General features: G+C 32.9%; 1 protein-coding gene across 1 annotated transcript in view; it reads right to left on the minus strand.

Annotated features, from left to right (window-relative positions):
• Window positions 1-24,613, minus strand: part of LOC149415033 (voltage-dependent calcium channel type A subunit alpha-1-like) — a 260,436-nt gene that overhangs the window by 24,142 nt on the left and 211,681 nt on the right. Inside the window, exons 29-32 of the mRNA XM_089642980.1 lie at window positions 15,190-15,337; window positions 14,185-14,312; window positions 11,393-11,595; window positions 10,700-10,911 (exon numbers count right to left, since the gene is read on the minus strand). Of these exons, the coding sequence (XP_089499106.1) occupies window positions 10,700-10,911; window positions 11,393-11,595; window positions 14,185-14,312; window positions 15,190-15,337 (691 nt within the window). The remainder of the gene's footprint in view (window positions 1-10,699; window positions 10,912-11,392; window positions 11,596-14,184; window positions 14,313-15,189; window positions 15,338-24,613) is intronic.

Consider the following 24,613-nt stretch of genomic DNA (forward strand, 5'->3'; position numbering starts at 1 on the left):
ATATCCAATGTCAAGCCAGGTTAACTTTATAAAAGACACCGGGTGACTGTTAAAGGAATGAGGTAAAATAGGATATAGCACAATGGGCCTATGGCCTAAGTGCTCACGGGAACTATGTGTAAACCGTCTCCGCTCTATAAATAAATAAATAAATAAAAAAGTGGATCGTTTGACCACCGCTCGACGCGCTAAAACTGTTAAATTATTCTACAGCAATAATAACCCTGTACGAACTGTGTATTGACGCGTACGGAAAGATTATGGTCGATTTAACCATCCTACTGAGCGAACAATTGAACAATGAGCCAAGATCGTGTGATTTAAAGCCATTGGATTTTTTATGGGGTTTTCTGAAGAGTTGCTTCTATGCCAACAAACCTGCAAAATTGGAGTACCTTAAAACAACATACTGGGCTATAACGTACGCCAAGTTATAGCCGAGATAGCTAAATGCAAAAGTTCCAGAGGCGGCCATTTGTTTAACACCATTTTCCATAATTAATTAATGATACCAAATATTCGATTAATCTATAAAAATATATGATAATGTAACAATCTGTTGTTTTTTTTTTTCATAAATAAAAGTTAGTTAACTAGAATTGGATCACACTTTATATATATTTACAAAACACTTAGGTCGGGATATTTTAAGCTTCAAATGTTTGAGGACCAATCGATGAACAGCGTCAATAAGAATTTTTGTCATCTGAACAATCACTAGCAATCAATGCTTAGCCTGTGTCAGCTTTTGTTCGAGTTGCGAATATCTTACAGGTATAGCCGTAGTCGTCACCACAACTTATTCAAGATACCACACGGCAGAACAGATGTTCTAGCACAGCATAGCATGACTAGAAGAATGAATGAAATTTCTAAATAATAAAAATATTTAACTGATTAATTTGTCGTACAATAATTTAAACATATGTTCACAATTGATCAAAAGCTTAAACGGTTCGAGAATCAACATTTAGCGGGCACCGTTCAAATGTCATAAATATTTCAAACGGTGCTTGATTGATGGTCATCAAATGTAATGAAGTATTTAACACCTCAAACTAATTTATGCGCAATCGGGTATTTTCAATGTTTATTTTTTAATTCTCGAAAAAAATTACGACAATGAAGGTGTTTTTATTTTCGATTTGTCGCCAAAACGACATGTTCGTTTTATTCGTAAATTCAGCGGCATTAATATCAAGCTGGGCGACGTTGGTGACAGCCGTCTTACCAGACATTGGCATTTTCTATGTTATAACGACGTTGTAACCAATTTGAACCATTGAACCACGAACGAAAATATTAAATATACATATTTTTAGTTCGATAATCAAAATCAGAAAAATAAACTATAAATCTTTCACGAATTTTTAACGATATTCATAATTTGTGAAAATATCCCATTGCAGACAAAAACTTTTACTTTTGTATGTAAGTGTGGTTTTAAACTAGTGTGTATTGTATTTCTATTTGAGGTTAACGTAGCGACAATAATTTGAAAATATTTTCAGTGTAGAAGATCACAGTGGTTTTTTTTATTGTAAGCAGGCTAAATGCATTCAAGTACTGGTGAAGATGTCATTATATACTGAGAGTTAGGACAAAGGACATTACCCAGGATTGAGGCAAAGCTGTTCAGGTCAATATACAAAGAGAAAAGCTGTGAAAACTTGAGGCTAAAATTAAAAACTTTACATTTTGCAGAAATATTGTGAAATTCAGACAAAACTGGACATATACAGTTATAATATTATAAGATTTTTGTAGTAGTGTATATATTTTGGAAACTAACTGTACCAAAGTGAAAAAATTTGAAAAATGCGCTAATATCGAAAAAGTTTAGATGCAGAAAAATACCAACGATGCTTTCTGTTTAAATAAAGTAAAAATATGAAAAAGAACGATCCAATGAAAAGATTCAAAAAAATTATCATCAGATAAATATTGCATTTATACAGATTTACAAACTTATCCGTGAAGGTGGCCAAAAGAGAATTTAACAAATAATGCCATCCACTGCTAAGACATTACGTTTGAAAATCTGTATAATGTATAAATCATGCTAGAAGATAAAAACAAAGTAAATTAAAGTTTATGGTCACTTCACAATACCACGCATTCATTCACAAACAGATTTATGTTTCAATGAAGAATTTTGTAGAGAAATAAAATAATTTTTTTTATGTAGGTTGGTAGATAATATGGAAAAATAAATACAATCAAATGAAATAATGAATAAAAGGAGATTTAAATACAATGTGCTTATCGGTTGTTTGGTAAGAAAACGGAGAACGGTAGATATAATATACGAGATATGGCCCACCTCTCAACACTATTAAGTCAATAGTTCATATTTTGCACACAAATGGATAGGTTTTTTTTTTAAAAGTACAACGTTGCTTACTATTGCCGCTACGGTCAAATGCATCAACATCAGAATAAATAGATCGCCTTAAAGCCAAATGACCTGGAAGCAAACCACGTGACAACCTATTTAGCATCAGAGGGGTTTGTGCATTTCTTGTATAAACTACGCCATAATTTTATAGATTGATGCAGCAGCTCTCAGAAGCTGGGCGTACTGTACAGGGCCCGCAGATACTTTAATAGTACACAACTGCTCACCCTGTACAAATCGCAAGTGCGCCTTACTGTCGAATTTGGCAGCCATCTCTGGTCTGGAGCCCCAAAATACCTGAAAAAAACCCTTGACTCTGTGCAGAAACGGGCGGTCCGTTTGATAGATTCCCCAATCTTAACAAACGGACTGCAATCTTTAGAGCACAGGCGTCAGGTAGGTATGCTGTCCTTGTTCTATCGGTATTACAATGGAAGATGCTCTGAGGAACTAGCGTCATTGATCCCTTCAGCACCGGTGCGTAGTCGGGATACACGCCAAACGCGCGCCCAACATTTGTACACAGTTGACACTTGTCACATGAGAACGGGTCGCTTCTACGATTCGTTCTTAAGTTCAACAGCTCGGCTGTGGAACGAACTGCCGGCCTCTGTGTTTCCTCCCTCCTACAACATGGGACTCTTCAAGACCCATGTTCACTCCTTCCTCTCCAAAAAAAGACCCTCCACACAGCATCCCCAAAGATGACATAGGCCCCGAGGGAAATTATTTTCTTCAGGGCCTCCTGTGTGGAGTAAATATAAAAAAAAAATAAAAATAGTTTTCTGTGCATTTAAGTGGTGTAAATATATTAACAAGATAATTACTAATATCTCATTACATTACAAAGCATCATTTTAAATCATTTGCTTAAATTTCTCACTTTGCCGTGCCGTACGGCGCACTCTTCGACTGGCAAAAGCTTTAGAACAATCTAACGGGACGATATTATAATTTGAGTATCATATCATAACACTAAAAACAGACAAATTAGAAGAGACTTTCCCAAATGTGGAATATTCTTTTTCTTATTTCTTTCCCACAGGAATTTTTTTTAATTTTTTTTTAATTTTTTTTTATGTGACACCTCACAAGAGTGTCCCTGCCTGTGCAGTGCACAGACAGGGGAACTATGTCACCACCCGGTTGGGCGGCGTTGTGAGGCGGAGTAAGGTAGGGGCTGTAGGAAGGGATTTGTTAATGCGGGCCTTGAAGAGGCTCGGATTATAGGAGGGAGGAAAAACAGATGCCGGTAGCTCGTTCCACATACGAGCCGACTTATACAAAAACGAGTCGTAAAAACGGCCCGTTCTCATGAAGCCAACGTCAACCGTGAACGGGTGTTCAGTTCGTGTCCGTCGAGTTTCGCGCACGTGCACCGGTGCATCAGGAATCAATGCTGCTAGCTCCTTGGAGCAGGCTCCATTGAAATACCTGTAGAACAGACACAGCATGCCTACATTGCGTCTATGCATCAGAGAAGGCAATCGGTCTGTTAGCAACGGATTGTCAATCAGACGGATCGCTCTCCTTTGCACAGACTCAAGCAGGTTTATCAAGTATTTTGGGGCACCAGCCCAAAGGTGGCTCCCAAATTCAATAGTTGGGCGGACTTGAGACTTGTACAGGGTCAGCAGCTGGTCACTGTTGAAGAATCTCCTAGCCCTGTACAAGACGCCCAACTTTTTGGAGGCCTGATTTACTCGGGCTTCTATGGATCCCCGATACTTGAGCTGGTCTGATATAGTAACTCCAAGCATTTCAATGGAGTCTTTATTGGGGAGAGTGCTCCCATCAAATTGCACCAGACAGTCATTGATCTCCCTCTTTGCCGAAATCAGACACGCATATTTTTATATATACCACAGGGATTCGCAACTATCTCATTATCTAAATCTCATATATCGAACAGTGAGATTCTGGCAAAAATCAACCTATTTGAGTCTCACCATAATTTTGGAATGTCAAATTGATCACTTTCAAGACAGTATAACTTTGGCGAACGGACATTTGAGATAAGTCGTAATAGTAAAAAACTTAAAAATTACCTTTCCATTTATGTATATACTATTTTTAGTGAGGGTGTGACCAAAACTTGCCATTCTCCTTTTAACGCGTGACGATTACCCAAGATTTTCTACAAAACAACCGATAAACTGGGAATTTGACTCGGAAGTCAAGGAATGTTTCTAAATTCCTAAAATACGGGAATATATGTAGTAATTTCTAACTAAACTATATAATTCAGGAGGAAATATCATTCTAACCTATTGTTTATAAAGATATAGGTGGACTAATTATTACTCTCTAAGGATTATAGGTTGTAACGCAATTCATAAATAATTAACTAAGTAATTATTATTCTGCATAGCAATGGAACTAACTTTTAACTTTAATGAAGTATATTGTATTTTTATACAGTAATTCATTAGATATATGCATAGGAAACAATTTTGAATTCTTTATTTACATTACACAATGAATGTAAAACTGTAGTAAGTGAGAAAAACAGCAGTTTAAAATAACTGTAAGATAGTTTATACAAACGGCAACTAAAGTTTCAGCCATCATTATGATTATGCAGCTAAAATTCACAAATAATTTAATAAAATCATGGATGTACTGTTTTTTGAAAAAAAACTAAATTGATTACATCCATCAATGGTCACACCATTAAATGCATAGTAGAATTTTACAATATTAACCCCCGGGGCTAATTTGTTCAATTTTGTGAACAAACAGCAATTACCCGCAGAGTATATTTGTTCACTTTTGGGAACAGCTCATATGGTCTTGTAGTTATCGTTTTATCTCCCTTACCGTCATAGTGAGAAATATGATCTAAACGATTTTAGAAAGAGAAAACACTACACTTTATATTCAAATCTAGAAGTTAACCACAAAATAATTAAAATGTGCACCTCCACAAAACCAAAGGTTCCGACCGCAATTTGAAAAATTATGAAACTTTGTGAATTTTTTATAAATCATTTTTATATGAAACGACAAAAAAGTGAGGTGAGACTAATGTTCATAAAACACTTTACTAATCAAATGTGTACTTTTTTTTGTTATTTATTAGTTATTTAAGTTTAACGACACGAAACGTAAGGTGAGCCATTTTTTAAACTTTTTTATGTTTGCATTAAAAATTTTAATATTTTGAAAATTATACGTTTATTTCTGACAGTAAAATTTGAAAGTTTATTTCATCAGCTTTCACAAACAGTTTTTAGTTTTCCGAAATATTTCTTTTATTTGGATTTTATAGCAAAGCGGAAATACACTTGAATTAACCAACTTTTTGACAGCGTCTTTAAGAAATATAATGGTCAATATGCCAGAAGCCTAATGATTTAATGGAAGGAATTTCAGTATTCTGCTTGGATGAAGCAACTGCTGTACGGAGATAACATAAAATTAAATATACAGACTAAAAAATATAAGTGAATTTATAAACGGAGTTATCACTTACTACAGTTTTACAGTGTAATCAATTATCAGTTAGGTTGGGATGTTTTACGAGAGATTTTTTTTAAATGTAAAAAAAGATCAGAATAGATTAAATATAACGAGTGAATAAATTTAAAAAAATATTTAATTTAAAATTTAGTGTAATTAATTAATATTCAATAATTGGATTCCCATGCAAATGAGTGTTAAATGACGCTTTTGCAAATTTGTGGAAATGCATAACGATCGCAAAGGTGAACAATATTATCTCGGCTTTGCAAGAAATGAAATTAGATTTGAATGATCAAAAACAAGATGGAGTATTTTGTAACAGCATTAGCACAAGAGCTAGATTTTCTGTAAAAATCGCTTAATGGGTGCAAAAATAAGTACGTAATTACGAATATTATTGAAAAAAAGCTTAGGTTATGTATTATTAATTTGAAATAAAATATATGGGTACTACCGCCTGAGTGGCTGTTGGGCTATTGCCTGTGAACGCCTGAAACATGGAAACATTCCGGTGTAGGTGGGACTTTACTTTGGGAACTCTAGCAACACTGAGCCTTTGCTTTCGTACCTATTCATTATTAGTTACTTAAATAGATAAGTACTTATAATCGGTAAGTACTTATGTTGGTAAGTACTGCACGCTGCACGCACACATTGCTTAAAAATAACACTTGATTTCAACATAATTACATACTACTGGAAACAACTGTTTCAATTGGGAAATGGAAAAACATGCACAAAATAGTTTATTAGATTCTTAGTTTGGGTTATTTAACTAAGTTATGTGTATTTTCTGTAACTCTGATCATCTTTTACCACCTCCCCTGAAATAAATAGTTGTTTCTTGTAGTAATTAAGTTGAAAAAGGGTGTTATTAAAAAATAAATAATCGTGTTGTGGTATTTGGCAACTTTATCAAATGTTTTGTTGAGTTTATAAAAATCGCTCTTCAATAATTGACATAGTTCCATTAGCTCTGGACAGTCGGGAGCAGTTTGGACTCTTGCAAGGTGTTCACATGAAAAAAATTTAAAAAAAATTACTGACTTTTTCATCTAAAAAAGTCATTTTTTTGATGAAAAAGTTATGACCGAACTCTGGATTGATAATAGACACATCTTTTCTACCACGGGTGCGTTATTTAACACCTGCAAGCGTCCGCTGGCCAAGATGTGGCCAATTTGAAGAAATATTTTAAAACATTTATTATGGAACAAACAATCAAATATATGTGCATTCGATGACACTCTAAAACTTTAAACAGTTTACATGTGTCCATATTAAAATTCGGAACAATGATTTTTTGAAAGAGAACTGGAGATGTCCAAACTGAACGCTCAAGGCTGAAGTTGACTATATAGCGGAACGTTCCATTGGCTGATATAAACCTTGAAAGCAAAGGCTGGGTGTATCGTAAGAGGTTGATACATATATAATAGTAATATTGTACAGTCTAATTTGAAGGCTTGGTTGGTTTGGGATCACTTATAGACCTATTTAATGAACTCTGTACATTCGTCTATACACAACTACAGACAGAATTAGATAAAGGAAAGTACCACTACATAGATACTATTACTTTCCTACGGCACACTCAACAAATATCTGGGTGACAAACAAACAAACATACACAATAGCTCTTAAGGGACTTCATTATAATATTTTAACGTCTCATTTCAATAATAAAGGACAGTTATAACTCACGTAAGTACATAATTTATTATAATACAATTGCAGACCCGTGAAAAAGGGTAAAAAATATTTGCCTCAAGATTGCCTTTCTAAAGAAGAAATTTACCTTTCGAATGTTAATATACTTGAAAAATTACGGCTCTATCCAATTCTTACTAATCAAACAAAAAATATAGCACCACTGATGAAAAGGATAGCCATTTAAATAACTAAGGCCGTTGTTCCCAACATTTCGAACGATCAATCTTAGGGTCCGATCAGCCAAGTGATTTATTCAGTAACGTTCGATTCGCCTGTTTCCAAACATCTCTTTGCTGTTGATTATCTTAAATGGCCCGCCCACTTTCATAGACAATAAAATGACATCAAAGTAAAAACTTTCAATGCTAAATTAATATTGACGAATTAATTATTGTATTTATTATTAATGCATATATTTTTTTAAATACAGTAATAAGTAAAACGATATGTTTTTTTTTTAACAAGCGTATTAAATATGTTAAAAATACAGTGTTATTTTGTAATAACGTCGGCGACGACAGTCTCCAACGATCGGCCTGACAAGATTGTTCTCAATCACGTTATCTAGATTTTTTTGCGTCACTTATGTCAGACATTTTGTAACGATGCGTGTGCTTCAGATCAATATTAGGATCAAAACAGTCTATAAAGAATGAGAGGATATATAAAAAAAATGAAAACTATTTGGTTATGAATGCCAGGTTGAAAATATCTCCAGAGTGAAAATAAATGCCGCCGACGGGAATTGAACCCGCACCTTCTAATGTCCGGTCAGACGCTCTGGACCACTGAGCAACATCGGCTTATTTTCAACACGCCAAATAATTCAATATGCACTAGTACTTCAATCAACAATTACTGCTTTTTATATTTTTTCCACCTGTAAACAACGAATTTTATTTTTGTAGGAAAGGCTTTGTTAGTGCTAAATTTTCCACTAGATGGCGTCGAGACATATTATATCTACATTTGTTGGTGAAATATTTTGACTTGTCAATTATTATTATTTTTTTTAATGATAAATTAATGTTTATAAGACAAGGTTTTTTATGCATAGCACAAAGCAATAATTAGTCTCCTGAAATATCAATACAAATTGAAAATATCTCACGAGTAAAAATAAATGCCGCTGAAGGGAATTGAACCGGCGTTATTCGTAACCTGGGAACAATTGCTAAAGTTTTTCTTTTCGGTGTAAAAGAAAACGTTTTTTATAGTTAACTCCTAGAGGTCGGAGCACTGCGTTTGCAGTGTTGAGGAATTGTGACCCCACACGGTACAAAGCACTACAATTGCAGCGTCGACCTGATACATTCATTTTGCATTTGGATGTTACTACTATTGGGTTAGTTAAATACAAAAATGAAAAATGTCACTTTATGAAGTATTGTATTGTCTACGTGTTGGATATAACAAAAATATATTGAAGTTTCTTGCCGATAGTTAAATTGCGAATATCGAAAAATGTTGTAGGAGAGAACTGTCTGTATTATTTAAATGAGATGTTAACAGTACATATTATCAACATTATATTATATTTATAAAGAGGATGAAAAAATATTTAAAGTAAAATAGGTGTTTAAAGGAATGTAATTTTTTTGACTTAAATAGCAGTTTAAAATAATATTTCTGCGCATTTTTTGTGATATTTAGGAAATACTACATTTTTTTTAAGAGATTGTAAAATATTAGAATTTTGAAAGTTTTTTTTTAAATTTGAATATAGAATGCTGTAGAAAAAAATAAAATGTCGAGATCTTAATAGAGTTGGTACAGTCTGTCATTTATTAGTAGATAAAAAATGATGGCGCTGCAATTGTTTTTTAAGGTTTTGAATGGCAACACCAAGACGGCTCACAGGAAAATGAAAGTTTTAAAAAGCACAATTGTCCAAGTGCACATTTTTTATTTTGACCAAATGGTACATCATATTCTAAGGCGGTTTTTGTTTAAATTTATTTTATCGTTTAACTTTATTTCTGAAATATATGTATAAAAATAGCTATATGTTAGATTTTAAATCAAATTAAAACTAAATCTTGTTAGACGTTAAATCAAAATAAAACAAAAGATAATTAAAAAAAAAAAAAAAAGTTAAAATCGAGTTGTCATGTTTTTTCCTTGTTTGTTCAAAACGAATAAAACAAACACGAATGTGAATAAAAAATGTGAGTATCTTGGTGTTGCTATAGTAATTTAGTATCAATTGAATAAATCTCCAGAATATTACAGTGCAGTTTTTTGTATGAAAATATGTATTTGAAAATTTTTTTTTTCATTTATCAAATTTACAACAAAACACAGTGCTCCAAAAATTATTGTGAAAGAAAAAATAATATAGAAAAAGTATAATAAAATATTTTTAATTTTCATTTATCACCATTCAATTTTCAATTAAAAACTAGTGCCATACTACCCACACTTCCTTCATACCTATTTGCAGAACTTGATTATTGTCGCAAATAATGCAATATTCAATTCATTCAATCGAAGTATAAAAATGTGAAATATAAAAGTCAAAATTTGGAGAATAATTCATCATTTATCATTGCACAAAACACACATGATCCAATCTTACTATAATGTCATACAATTACAGTCCAATCTCTTTACAACACCAAATCATACAACTTCAATAAAATTTGATTCAATCTCTTTACAATACCAAATCACCCAGCATGTGACATCTCTTTCTAACACAAAATCATCCAATTTCGATACAATGTGATCCAATCTCTTTACAATACCAAATCACCCAACTTCCCCACAGTATTAAAACATCCAACTTTGATACAATATGAAATAAAACTATCGAATCTATTTACAACAACAAATCATCCAACGTCGATACAATGTGATTCAATCTCTTTACAACACCAAATCATCCAACCTCGCTATAATAGCATGAAATCATTCAACTTTGTTACAATGTGAAATTTTTTTAAAACACGCTACGTTTCGCTGGGATGTAATACAACCACAGTCAGGTGACCCAATCTCTTTACAACACCAAATCATACAGAATGTGATATCTTTTTAAAACACAAAATCATTCGACTTTGCTACAATGTGAAATCTTTTAAAATCATCCAACCTCAGTTACAGTACAAAATGATTACTCACGGGAATGCCGGTGGGTTCGACCTGGCCAAATCGGGTGGTTCGCCAGCTCTCAAGGATGAGAAAGCCAGCGTAGATCTTGCCCACGGTGACCTTGCCCGTGTTGAGGCTCTCCACACGCGGCACCAGCAGATCCAGGATCTTGCGTGCCTGCAGCGGCCATATCTGCGTGATAGTCGCGCGCAGCTCTTTGTCCGCCTGGTTCATCTCGTCGGCTGCGGAAACAAATCATGCTTTGTGTAATAAACAGTGCTAGGCTAGCAGAGAACGGCTCTAGGGGATTGTAACAGTCTGGACAAAGCTAATGAAGTAATTAGCTTCCATTAAATACCAAAAGATGTCACTAATTTTGATCTCATGGAATATTTCACGTTTTGTACTGTTTGTGTGTAGATGTCATTTTAAATAGTTTTCTAAAAATTAAATGTTTAATTGTATGTTTGTTTGTTGAAGTTTGTATTTTTTTAAATATCTGTAATTATTGACTTCATTTTGAGTAGACCATAGACAACATACAGAAAGAAAATATTCAATATTGGCCCAAAGAAGTACTGAATCGGTACGTGGCCGAATCCAAAACAAAACGCTGATGTCTAACGGATGGTCCATCTTTTTTAAAATTTTGCTATCGATATGGGCTTACTAGTTTAGTTAAGTGTTAGTTTAGTTAAAGTTTTAGTTAAGTATAAGAATAACCTTGTCTCATCTTGATGCTGAGGTTTTCCCTGATGAGGGCGAACAAGGTTGTGGTGAAGTTGACTTTGCCTTCGTCATCCAGCGGCATGTTCATACGGATCAGCTTCTTGTATGCCAGCCGGTTGGGGCACTTGTTGCCGAAGCCCAGCGGCGGATCCATGTTCTTCAGCATGTCGTACATCTCCGAGTAGTGGATCTTTCCCCTGAAACATGGTTAGCGTACATTATGAGTGTATTTCACGGACAAACTGACTAACTAAATAAGTAGATACTCCGAATCAAAGACTACTTACAAAACTCTATCAAAATCAACGGATTTTGTGACTAGACTTGGACGGGTTACATCTTTTCACCTTGTCTGCTAACTCAAACAACACGTCAAACGCCCATAGAGTCTTTTTGGGAGATAATAATAATAATGATTGGATTATTTGTATAGCGCCGTTTTTGTGAGAAAATCACGCTTGACAACTTAATGTATGCATTTAATTTATTCCTACCGCTAAGACATATAATTTATTACTTTTGGCTTATAACTAAGTTTCATAGATAGGTTCTTATAACTAGTGGCTTATATATATTTCTATATAGATAGATATTTCTCGCAGCCTGATACGGACTCAAAAAATTAATTTCATTTTGTATTACAGTGAATATATGTGTATTATAACAGTGTTAGAAAAAGATAATACTACGCTTTCAGTTTGCATACAAAAGTTTACCATAGATGCTCCCTAAAAACTTTAAATAATTCTATAAAACAACATTTAGCTTTTGAAAAATATTTGTCAAGGTTTGCAAATTTTTTTAATAAATATTTTAATGTGAAAGAAAAAAAAGTGAAGTGATGAAAACTTACACAATACCTAATCTGTTACCGAGAAGCATACGAATGCAACTCCAAAACATGAAATGTTCAGGAGAGTCGAAAACCTGTGCTTTCAGCAAATCTCTCGAGAGATTTTAAGTTGCATCGAATGTAATGCAAAAATGTGTCCAGCGTAGTCGGCATTTTGACAGTTCGCTTAGGAAAAATACATTACAAAATATCAGAGGCTCTAGGGGTTAATAATATTGTGTCAGAATGTAATCACACAGTAATTAATTACTTCTTCTAACACAGCAAACTTATTTTGTGGCACTATTTTAATTGAAATTAATAAAATACTTCGTTTTTACCATATAAGAATAAATTCCTTAAATCATACATCTATCCTGTACAAAAGGATGAGAAAAAGAATAAATGGAGGAAAATTATGTATTTTAATAGTAAAATTTCTCCACGAAAAATGTACCCAATGAAATTCTTCCTGTTTTTTATGCAAATAATAAACTTAAAAATTACATAGTAAATAATAAAGATAAATGAAAAAATCTGGAATATATAAATTGAAGTGTAATGATGTGGTTTCTTTTATATAGGAAAAACTTCGAGAAACTTTGAAATAAGGATTAAAGAACATATGAAATCTTTAAACAATAACAGTTTCTCGGAGTTTGCCAACCATTTGTTGGAAACTAATCATACCTTTAACTTCAATAGTGGAATAGAATTAATACATTGTAATGTCAATGGCATCCAGTTAGATAAACTAGAAATTTTAGAGATTAGAAAGAGTGTGAATGCAAAATTGAATATTATTAACAATCAAAAATTATTTTTAAATGACACAATATTAAACCTATTCCCTTTGTAAATTGTTCCATATTGCCTCTCTTTCCCCTATCCATTTTATCTTTTCATTGTTGTCATTGTCTATGTCTATTATTTTTTTAATGACACCATTGTCTATGTCTATTATTTCTCTATTGACATCATCAGAGATGTGCTTTATTTCAAATAAATCCATTTCAAATGGAAATGCAAAATGCAAAATGGGTATTTTCCATTTTGCATTTTAAATGCTTTTCTAAAAACCATTTTGCATTTTGCATTTTAAATGCTTTTCTCAATGCATTTTCCATTTTAAATGCTTTTTTGCAACATTCTTCCTACTATCTCCACACATCTTTTTTTCATAAGCCCCAAATATCAGTCGGTCCTCAACCTCGCTATGAGAGATAATTTACATTTGTCAAGTTGCTCCCTGGTAGAAGCCCTGGCAATTTGAATCAGTATTTTTTGTAAGTGATACCATTACAAAAAATACTGATTCAAATAGGTACTGAACATGGGGCCATGACGCTGTAATATTAAATGTTAGATTGCAGTTTCAGTTTCAGCAGTTTCTATGTTTTTACGTTGGCAACATTAGTCCCGAGCAAATTATTTGTGGTTTCATAACTGTAATCGTGGTGTTTTTGGATTTACTATCATGTAATATGTTTGTTCTACATTAATGTCCATTATTAAATGACAAAATTGTTTTTAAAATTCTATAATTATTTTAATTGTTTGACCTGAGAAACCATTTTGCATTTTCAATGCATTTTGAAAATAGGTATTTTGCATTTTGCATTTGAAATGCTTTTCTAAAACCCATTTTGCATTTCAAATGGTTTTGGGTACCCATTTTGCACATCTCTGGACACCATTGTCTATGTCTATTATTTATAATTAGTATTATAAAAACCCTGAAGAAGTGAGCGTTGCTCATGAAACATGTTGGTATTTATAAACAATAAAAGTGGTAAAAACTAAGTATTTTATTAATTTCAATTCAGTAATTAATTATTGTAATTCTCTCCCATACACTTGAAGATAATTACACATTCAAATTAAATTACACTTGGATAAAATTAAACATGTTTAAGTCAATTTGATTTAATTTATATTTTAAAAAAGAACTTACGTGGCGTTTGGATCATACTCGGCCCATATCCGGACAAATTCGTCCAGATGATGCGCCCCCAGGATGGAAGAGTCCCTCGTGAGGTAGTCAAAGTTGTCCATGATGACAGCAACAAACAGATTCAACATCTGGAGGTACAATATAGGCCGTGAGTTATGATCAATAAACATTAACCTATATATGATTATGAAATGCAAAAATGCATGCCAAAGTGAACACTAGACAAATTTTTTGACTTTCCCAACTTGATGAAATAACTCCCCTTATTGTTATTGCCAAAGTGAACTCTCGAAGAATTCTTGGACATTCCTAACATAGATGAAATAATCCCACTCTAGAATTTATTATCTTATGTCATTGTTATAGCCAACTCAAGATGAATTCTCAGACATTTCCAACTAAGATTAATGAAATACCCCCTATAATAATCATATGTCATTGTTATTGCCAAAGTGAACTCTAGAAGAATTCTTGGAAATTCCCAACAAAGATGAAATAACTCCAATCTAGAATTTATAATCAAATGACATTCTTATTGCCAAAGTGAACTCAAGATGAATTCTTGGACATCCCCAACATATGTGAAATAACTCCACTATAGAATTTATAATCACATGTCATTGTTATGTATTGCCAAAGTGAACTCAAGATGAATTCATAGAAATTTCCAACTAAGATAAAAAAACCTCCCCTCTACAGTAATCATATTATGTCATTGTTATTGCCAAAGTCAATTACTCTAGACAAATTCTTGGGCATTCCCAACACAGTAATTATTTACCTAACCACTGCAGTTTTAGGCACAGATTATGGAAATTACAATAAGTTTCAACAAATACTTCAAGAAAAAACTATTTACATGGACAAAATAGGTTCTTAGTTTGGGTAAATTAAGTAATTTATGCGTATTTAGATTGAAACGAAACATTCGCCAGTGTTACTCCATTCAAAAAAGTCCAAGATGGCGGCAAAAGGATTGTTTTATGAGATAAATTTTGAACTTACCAAAAAGGAGCAGAAGAAAATGAAGCTAACAAAGTAGGCGTACGCAAGCGTTGAGCCGCAGGTCTCCGATCCCTTGTTCGCCCTTTCGTCGCACTTGGCCTTTATACACGACTGCATTATACTTGGCCAAGACTCCCCCGTGGCACATCTAAACATATTAATAAATATTAACAACAGAACAATCATAGAAGTTTCTATTAACCATACCAATATTACTTTTTTTAAATACTGTTATTTGGTTATATTTTGATATTGAGCTATGATACCTACAAAAAAGCTTTTAATTTTTAATTTTGGAAAAGAACTAACTAAAAAATGTTAATTTATAATTAAATAATTTATTTTTTTCTAAGAAAAAATATCTATGAATTATTTTCATTATGTATTAATTTTTTTTACACTAGGGCTATAATTTTTAATTTCAAAAGACAATACTATAATCATTAAATTTCTCATAAAAAGCACTATGTAAGGACTCTAATTAATAATTAATTTAACTAGGTAACTTGAATCTATAATTTGAAAAATGACAGCATTTTATTAAATATTAAAAATCTATCTATGTATGTAAATAAATGTACAGGAATCGAACCCGAAACATTAAAAATACAGATACAGCAAAATAGCCAAAGACCGCCTCATCAATTAACAATAATTAATTATAAATTGTAAATATTTCACACAGTTAAAAAAAAATATTCGAAAAAAAAATGATTTCGTGCATTCTGTGGATTTATTACAAAAACTACTCTTTATACCGTGGCGAGAAGTCGGTTGACGGAGACCCTTTGACTTCTCCAGCTGGATTTTCTCGACCCAACACCTTGTAAAGCAGTGGGAGGGAGGGATGGATTCATCCGTCACTCCTGGACACACCCACCCTTCATACCATTTTTCTTCCGAAAACTTAAACTCGTACATAAAAAGACCCTCCACACAGCATCCCAAAAGATGATGTAGACCAAGAGGGAAATTTATTTTACTCAGAACCTGTGTGGAGTTTGACGCCTAGAGTTTGGTCAAATTATTAAAAAAATAAATTTAACTCGATCGGGGAAAAAAATTAAGTGAGGCGGTCTTTGACAATTTAAAAAATGAGAAAACAAAGATAATTTTATTTAACATTTTGTAAAATTTATCAAATAGTATTCTACTTTTCACAAAGTACAAAAAAGGCATTCAGAAACATGAATCAAAACACTTATTCAAACGATACACACGTAACAATTAAATATGTAACAATAACAACCAACAATACAACAATAATGACATGGATATATAATGTTTACAGTTCATTGTTGTGAACAGTGCATTAACACATTAACATACAAAGCAGGCGAAATAAGCATTTCTAGTGGGATATTTACCAAAACCTTTTTCTTACAGATCCGTGAGGTCTGCTATGTATTGACTATCGGACTAGACGGCATCTGTTGTCTGTCTTACAACCAACCTAAATAATCTACTAATTCAATCGAAATCATAATACGTACTACTTGCAAAGTCGGTGGTAACACACAAATAATAACATAGGTAAATACTTAAAGGTAATCGCGACGTTCGTCATAATCTAAAGATGACGTTAATTGAATTATTTTATTAAGAGGAAGCTACAAGCCAAAAATGTGTATATTCTTGGTATACCTTATATTGTAGGTAATAGGCATTAAAATCGCTTGACAAACGGAGTCTATAAACATTCGTTTTCAAGCACAAAACTAGTTTTTATTTATTTTTTAAATAATTTTATAAGAAAGCAAAAAAGTTAATCAAGTAAAACTGTCACAGATAATCTTAGCTATAATACTGTGTTTTTTAAAAGTTGTTTCCTTTACGCGTTCATACATTTCTATTGTAAAAATATTTTTTTTAGTAGTTTAAATTTATATTTTTTATTGAGTAATTTATTTTTTTATTTGAATTCTACTGAAGCGAAACGATAGGAAAACCTTCAATTTAATTAAAGCATATTTTTTGGTTTTCATAATGTGCACCAATTCGTTATAAAGATTAATCAAAATAGTGATTTAGCATTAAGCTTCGCCTTAACTATCCCCAGCCAAGTGGGGGAGTATGTAGTACCCAAAATTACTATCCTCCTTATATTAGCTTAAATACTTGATATATCATTTTAGTATTTTACGTATTCCTGCGCAAATACATAAATTTTCATTAATAATTGGAATTTCTATAATTTAAAAGCCCATAAGACAGAAAAATGCATGGGGCATCGAAAGACCCGTTTGGTTACAGACGTTGAGTTTGGCATCTTGGCCTCTCAAGAGTTCAGTACTTTCATCTCTTTTGTTCAGTTTGCAATGTGTATTTTTCTGTGTAATTCAAATACGCTATAAACATCTTATTTTTTAATTTTCGGTAAAAACAAATACTATTTTATAAATAAGATATAATTATCTTTCCAGTGTACGCATTTCAAATAAACGTTACTATTTCTTAGTAATAAAATTTTAATATCAAACGTAAAAAATGCTGTCGAAAACGTTAACCAAATTTTTACTTAATTTTTTACTCCAATCGTAGAAAAATTGAGAGAACTCGATATTTCAAAAACCCATTTATTTAGTTTGGGGAATTTTTTCTCATTCATATAATAAAAAATAATTTTTAAAGTTAAACCGATCGTTACGATAGCTGCGCGAAATATGAATTATTCATTTTGGCTATTTTAAGGATTTTATTAATGGCATTCAGTATATTTGAGGCAAACTGAAAAGAATTATCATCTATCTTTCTAACGTCAAAAAAATTACGTATATCTGCGTGATAGAATTTTTTTTTTTTTACATATTATGTTTCTGAATGTAATTATGATCACTTAATATAATTGCCCTAAAGAAGCTTGAGATAAGCTAAATCTGTTTGGCTGTCATTTATTAATTCAATAAAAGTGGTGTATTTTAATTTAATATATTTATTATTATTATAAAGATTAATTTGTAGAACTCACAGACATTACACTAGAATAGACTTGCCCTAACGTAAAATCTGGGTATCATTTCTACGAGCTGGATGCTAACGACGTGACCATCTTTTTGGCGCCAGGAGGGTTCGAGAATGCTTTGAATAAACTACGATATCTGTCGTTCGTTGACCGCGGAAAATAGCAAAGGTAAGGTAAAGATTTGCAGCCCTGTCAATTGAGGTTGTCTACGCAACTGAATGTTCATTCTTAAACGAATCACTTGGCGTAGCGATGCTAAAAATGAGTTAGGCAAGTAAATTTTTACACATTTGTAAAAGTGTTTAACTAAATGGTGTAGCAAAATATTCGATTTTTGAAACAAGCCCGAACTTTTGTTTTGGAATTTGCAATTAAGGTTGCAGCCAGCAATTTGCACGCCAAGCTTAAAAGGACTAATTATTCGTAAACAGAATTCAATTTAGTATTTTCGAATACTGGTTAAAATAAAAATAAAAAAATATTATTTTTGGCAAAGTTTTTTTTAGATAAATTGATGTAGGCGGCCGGCATCAAGTGACAATTTTAACCTTATCACCGTGTGTATATGTATTATTAAAGGAGATAATTCGGAAAAATTACAAGAAATTTTATTGCAAAAATATCTTTTATCGTGTTCTCAGTTGATTAATTTTCTCAAAATAAAATTTTGTGTATTTTACCAACTTTGCAAGAAGTAACCTTTTATAGTAATATTATGTATAATACTTACCACTGAAAAGAAAACTGATAGAAGTGTATTGTATGAAGTAGGCTCAATTTTAATCTTACTGTACGTAAAACTGATCACAAATGAAACGAAATTCTTTTTTGAACACATAATCAATTTCTATAACAAGTAAATTGGCGACATTGGTATTATAGATCACACTTCTAGGCTTTTTCTCTTCAGTGAAAACCTACGCACTCAAATATCATAGTTTTGATAAAATACAGTATTGGTGTGAAAACATTAGGTTGAATATTATATTTTAAATTATCCACAACGTGAATTGTTGGGTGTTAGGTAAAAATTACAAAAGCGTGAATTTCATGTATCAATATTACACACGGACGAAATTACACATAGAGAGTTCTACTGGAATTACACACATCTAAAACAAATCTGTTGTTTTTAACCTTTTCCTTACGATGCTAGAAAATCACTCGAGATTCGGTACCGTGTACTCCGTACATAGGGAATACATTTTTAAGTTAGATAAAAACTAACAGTTAACATTATTATTACTCAATTAAATCATTTTATTAATAGTACATATGGGAATTTTATTACCGAAAACGATTAGTATTGCCGGTAGGCCGACGGCTACTATCGACAATGCTACTGACGTGCATCGTGACACGGTAAGCTAAACCTTGTACTCCTTTTGCTCACTACCGCACGACACAGTAGGTTATCTTTTAGCACATATGTATACAGGGTATATCGGCACGTACCCGACAAACTTTAACCAGCTATTCCTTAGCATATTTGGAGTAAAAAATCTTATGTGCACTTTGCTGTCCGGTAACGTTTTTTTTTAATAAAAAATTTATTATTCATATTTTCACCACATGTCACCACTGTTTTATCCTTTGTCGAAGTTTGAAAACCCATCTGGCAAATATTTTATTCGAATTCCGTTGAATAATGCACATGTGTACCTATATTGGCGCACACTTACAATCACAACGAAATGGCACGGCACCATTCGTCTCATTTTTAACTATTATTATTTAGTGTGTGCGAAAGAGCGAAGACGCTTTTTGACATACTTGCTTATAACAGCTGTTGAACACGAAACGCAATGCCAATGACAGTGATGTAGTGTGAAAATTTTAAATTTTTTTGTTTTTAATTGAAAAAAAAATGCTACCGGACAGCAAAGTGCCCATAACATTTTTTACTCCAAATGTGCTAAGGAATAGCTGGTTAAAGTTTGTCGGGTTAGTGCCGATACACCCTGTATATTACCTCCACATAGGAGCATAATTTCCCTAAGGGTGTTGTTTTTGTGGAAAGGAAGAAGTGAACCTAGGGCTTGAAGAGACCCGTGTTGTAGGAGGAAGGAAACATGGGGGCCGGCAAATTGTTCCAGATCCGAGCTGTTGCTGCAAGAGTCGTAGAAACGACCCGTTCTCATGTGACAATGTCAACTGTGTACAAATGTTGGATGCGCGTTTGGAGTTTTTCCCGACATCGAAACATCTCACTTTCTGAGTTATTAAGCAGTTTCTCAGAGCATCTTCTATTGAAATACCAGTAGAACAAGAGCAGCATTCCCATCTGAAGCCCATGCTCTAAAGATTGTAATCGGTTTGTTAAGATAGGAGAATCTGACAAACGGACTGTCCATTTTTATTACAATAAGTAGAGACCTGTCAAATCAGTTGACAGCATCGGCAGTGAAGGGTTAAGTGTGTATTAAATAAATTTCATATTAAAAAAAGTTAGGTTAGAGTAGGTTTTAATAATGTGTTTAAATTCCATTAGATGTAATTATTCTCTCCATGTGTAATTCTGGCAGAATACATTGGTAATTGAAATTCACGTCTATGTAATTCATCATGTAACTGAAAATTTGATAATACCATAGACCCACTGGCCTTGGTTGGTTAGAACTGTTGTGTATTATTTACAATTATTTTATCAAAACTTTGATCCAGAGCGACTTTTATTTTTTTAAAGCTAGTAAAATTTTAAATTAATAATTTTCATATAAAATCATTCACACTTCCCCATAACCTCAAATAACATTCACTAATGGTTCAGATCAAAGGTTGAGTTTAAAATTGTAACAAATGAATCAACGATGTTAATCAGAGCATCATCAATTGAAATACCAGCAGAACAAGCTCAGTATTCCCACTTGGAATACATGTTTCAAATAATGCAATCTCTTTGTTAAGATTGAAATCTTTCCGGCAGATTTTAAGTTTTTGCACCGATTAAAAGATATTATCTTTAATGTGTTCCAGACTAGAGGTGGCTGTCAAACATAACAGTAGAATAATATTTAAATTTTGTCAAAAATAAATAATTTGACAGGACCATCTTGTTTCATCACAGTTGATTTACAAAAACTAAATGTTGATTATATCAAAGACATCATTATAGACAGTTTTAAACTCAAAGACATATGTTTTCTCTCAAACATTATGCAAACAAACACTTTCTTTCGTTTTAATTTATTCACCGAGGATTACAACTGATATTCATCAAGCTAGCTTTAAATCTTTGTTAGCTATAAGTCTTAGTCATAAGTCACTTACGAGTTATAAATCTCACTTGCAAGTCACTAATGATAAATCTTAGCTGTAAATATTATTAAGTTTCAGTGATAAGAGTTAAATAAATTACGTTGTAAAGAGCCCCTGAGATCCGTACATTAGATATAAGCTATTTTCGTATGATTTTAAGCAATGAGTTCTTATCAAAAAGAGGCTGCATTATGATGGTCCATCGGGTATGCCGGATTTGAATGTAGCTCAAATTATTTTCCCTCCATTGACTTTTGTAAAGACTATGCTAACAAACCGCAAACAATTCCAGAACTGAAAACAGAGGATCAACGCATTATTTCTGAAATTGAGCTGTAGTGATCGAAACTACATACTAGAAAGTTCCGGAAGGACGGCCAATGTAAGATGCATTCAGCCTAGAACTCTGTGGAGATGCGTCGAATTTTATACGGATAACATTATGACGTTTCCTACCCACTTGTTATACAAGCGCAATGGGCGTCTACCTACTTACCCGCGCCCGGTGGCGATCGGCCCGATGTGCGCCCAGTAGGTACATCGAGCCGTCTAGACATTATAGCATCCGCCAGAAGGTTTATGCCTAGGCATAATTTCAGCGCTACCGAAAAATTGAGATCCAGCGAGTAGCCGGCAGTTTACCAGCGGTATCGCGAAGCTACAGCGCCGTCGGCTTGGCTACATAAATAGGCCCGACGCAGCGAGTCAGTCAGTCATTAGACAGTTAACAGTGTAGCGCCGCACTCGTAACCTTGGCCCAGTTAATCACTCGTATTCCACGCTAAAATAATTCTCGCACCATCTCGTAAAATAAATGCGCTATCGTGTGTGTAGTAATTGCTATTTGTCCATCTTCTGTAATTCCGTTTTTTGAGATTGTGCTTCCTTCAATAAACGCTCCAACTGAATAAACTGTGACTTTTATTTAGATAACCACAGAGCTAAATGTCTTGCAAAAGTTCTTCGAAAATCTTATCAAAAGGGCTAAGGTATGCCAGCACAGTCTAGGTAATCTAGGTAAGTCGCAAATAAATAATAATTTACCGTGTTTCATTTTAAAATTAAATATGGCATATCCGATAGACCACCCTATACAATAATCAATATAAAATTTCTTTCGTGTGAATGAATCTGTATAAATTATTACAAATTGGGCCCACAATAACATTATGTAACAACGATTTTGTTCTTTGATGTGATTTTATTACAATATGGATCTATTTTGTTATTGATAGAGATTCTTAAAATTAAAATAAACTCAATTACTGTTAAACTTGATGTGAAATCAAATATGAGCGCATCAGCAGAATGCTGCCTGCTCATTCAATAATGATAATAATCATTACTTTTATTTCTCAGTGTTCGAGGAGTTGGTGATCAAATCTGAATATCCCCGCCTTTATCTTCTCCGTCTTTTTCCGTTCCCCACTACCTCCAGCATACCACAATATATCCCGATTGGGGATACTATAGTCTCACTGTTAAGAGCAGATGAACTCATTGCAATCCAATATCATTCATTCTCTTCCAAAATTCTCTATAAATAATTATTAATACCTAATTTAAACTACATTAATTTAATATTAAACTCAGCAAACAAAACTAAACACACCAATTGGAAATAAAAATGTTAAATTTAGAGGCAAAGCTTGAATAGTTATTATATTAATGGGAATATCATATTATTTTATGATGGAACAATTTAAAAATATTATTTTCGGAAATATATATTTGCAAAGCAAATTATGGCGGTAATAGTTACAGTACATTGTATTCAATTTTAAATGAATTAAGTCACATACTTAGTGATGGTTATTTTCGTTTAAAGAATAAACATAACAGGAAATTATAATTCTTAAATATATAGTCCATTTTTTAGTCTGTCAAAATTAGGTCTAGGATATTTCAAATCCATCACTTTGGTGACTGTCAAATCGACAATCAGCGCTTTGAATTTTCAACATTTGAACAGTATTCTTTAACCTCAATTAAATGTTGATCAAGCATAACTAGCAGCTGTTAGCTGATCATTAACTGATCGAGGTGCAAGAATAACTTAACTAGTCGAATGAATCTATACTGCAAATAGAGACTTACAACAATAATAATAAATATTGCGCTTCCTCTGTCTTTAGTCAATGTTTCGCACAGCATTACAGGGTTCACAGTTGTTGTTCAGAGATCCAAATCTGCCCTGATGATGGACACTGTAAAGCTTTCCGAAACATTGGCTAAAGAAGAAGGAAGCTCAACATGGCATAATAACACAAAAATTAATCACGATAATTCTTTTCGTTGTGCAAATCTGAAATCATTTCAGAGTCAAACTATATTTTTGTCAAGCTAATTAAATTGTTAAAAATGTCAGATCAAATGGGAACATAAAAACATTCTTCTTTTTGAATTAGTGATGACTCCAGTATATATAAAAAAGTCAAATCAGAGCCATTTTGTTTTTTTTTTTTATATTTCAAAGGTTCGAATCAACTTTCTGTCAAATTATGATCAGCTGACAAGTACAACAACATGACAGTTATACCGATCACAATTTGTTCAAAAGCTGAAACAAACCTAGAATCGGCGTTAACATTTGAATTCGCGCGAAACACCAAACGACCTAACCTAAAATTAATAAAAGTACAGTGAAATCTCGATCCAAAGTTGCTCAAAATAATCGTTTTTCCGAATGTGTTGTTCATTTCTTTCAGTCCCAAATTAATTGGTTGTTTAAAGCACACAGATTTAGCACTATTTTACTCGATCTATCGCTGTCGGCGGCAACTATTGACGTTAGTTGTCGTTAGACTTTCAAACACAGCGGTGCGTACGTGTGGTGTTACTTTCTAGTTTTTGAGAGTTTCAACCTTAAAAATGAACCGTCCGATAAAAAAAGTATGTACTCATCAAGATTAAAAATTGCGTTTAGGAATCGCTGAATTGCTGCTTGTGTTGTTATGGTGAACTTGGCCAGGAGAGGAGTAGAACACACAACGCCTCGGTGGGACCCAAACGCAAGCGAACTCAACCACTGACCGGTCAACTTTATACGTGAAATATATATCTTTTTTCAATCTTAACAATCATGTATGAACGTAGTATATTTCTGTATTCGATCAACCATTGTTAATTTCAATAGGACCCCTCAAAAACGGTAGATAGAGGTTTCACTGTAGTTTAAAAAATAAACATCACTGTATGGACTGT

Source organism: Hesperophylax consimilis, chromosome 19, assembly GCF_061612785.1.
Source record: "Hesperophylax consimilis isolate HC1 chromosome 19, BYU_Hcon_1.0, whole genome shotgun sequence".
In the NCBI taxonomy this organism is placed as follows: domain Eukaryota; kingdom Metazoa; phylum Arthropoda; class Insecta; order Trichoptera; family Limnephilidae; genus Hesperophylax; species Hesperophylax consimilis.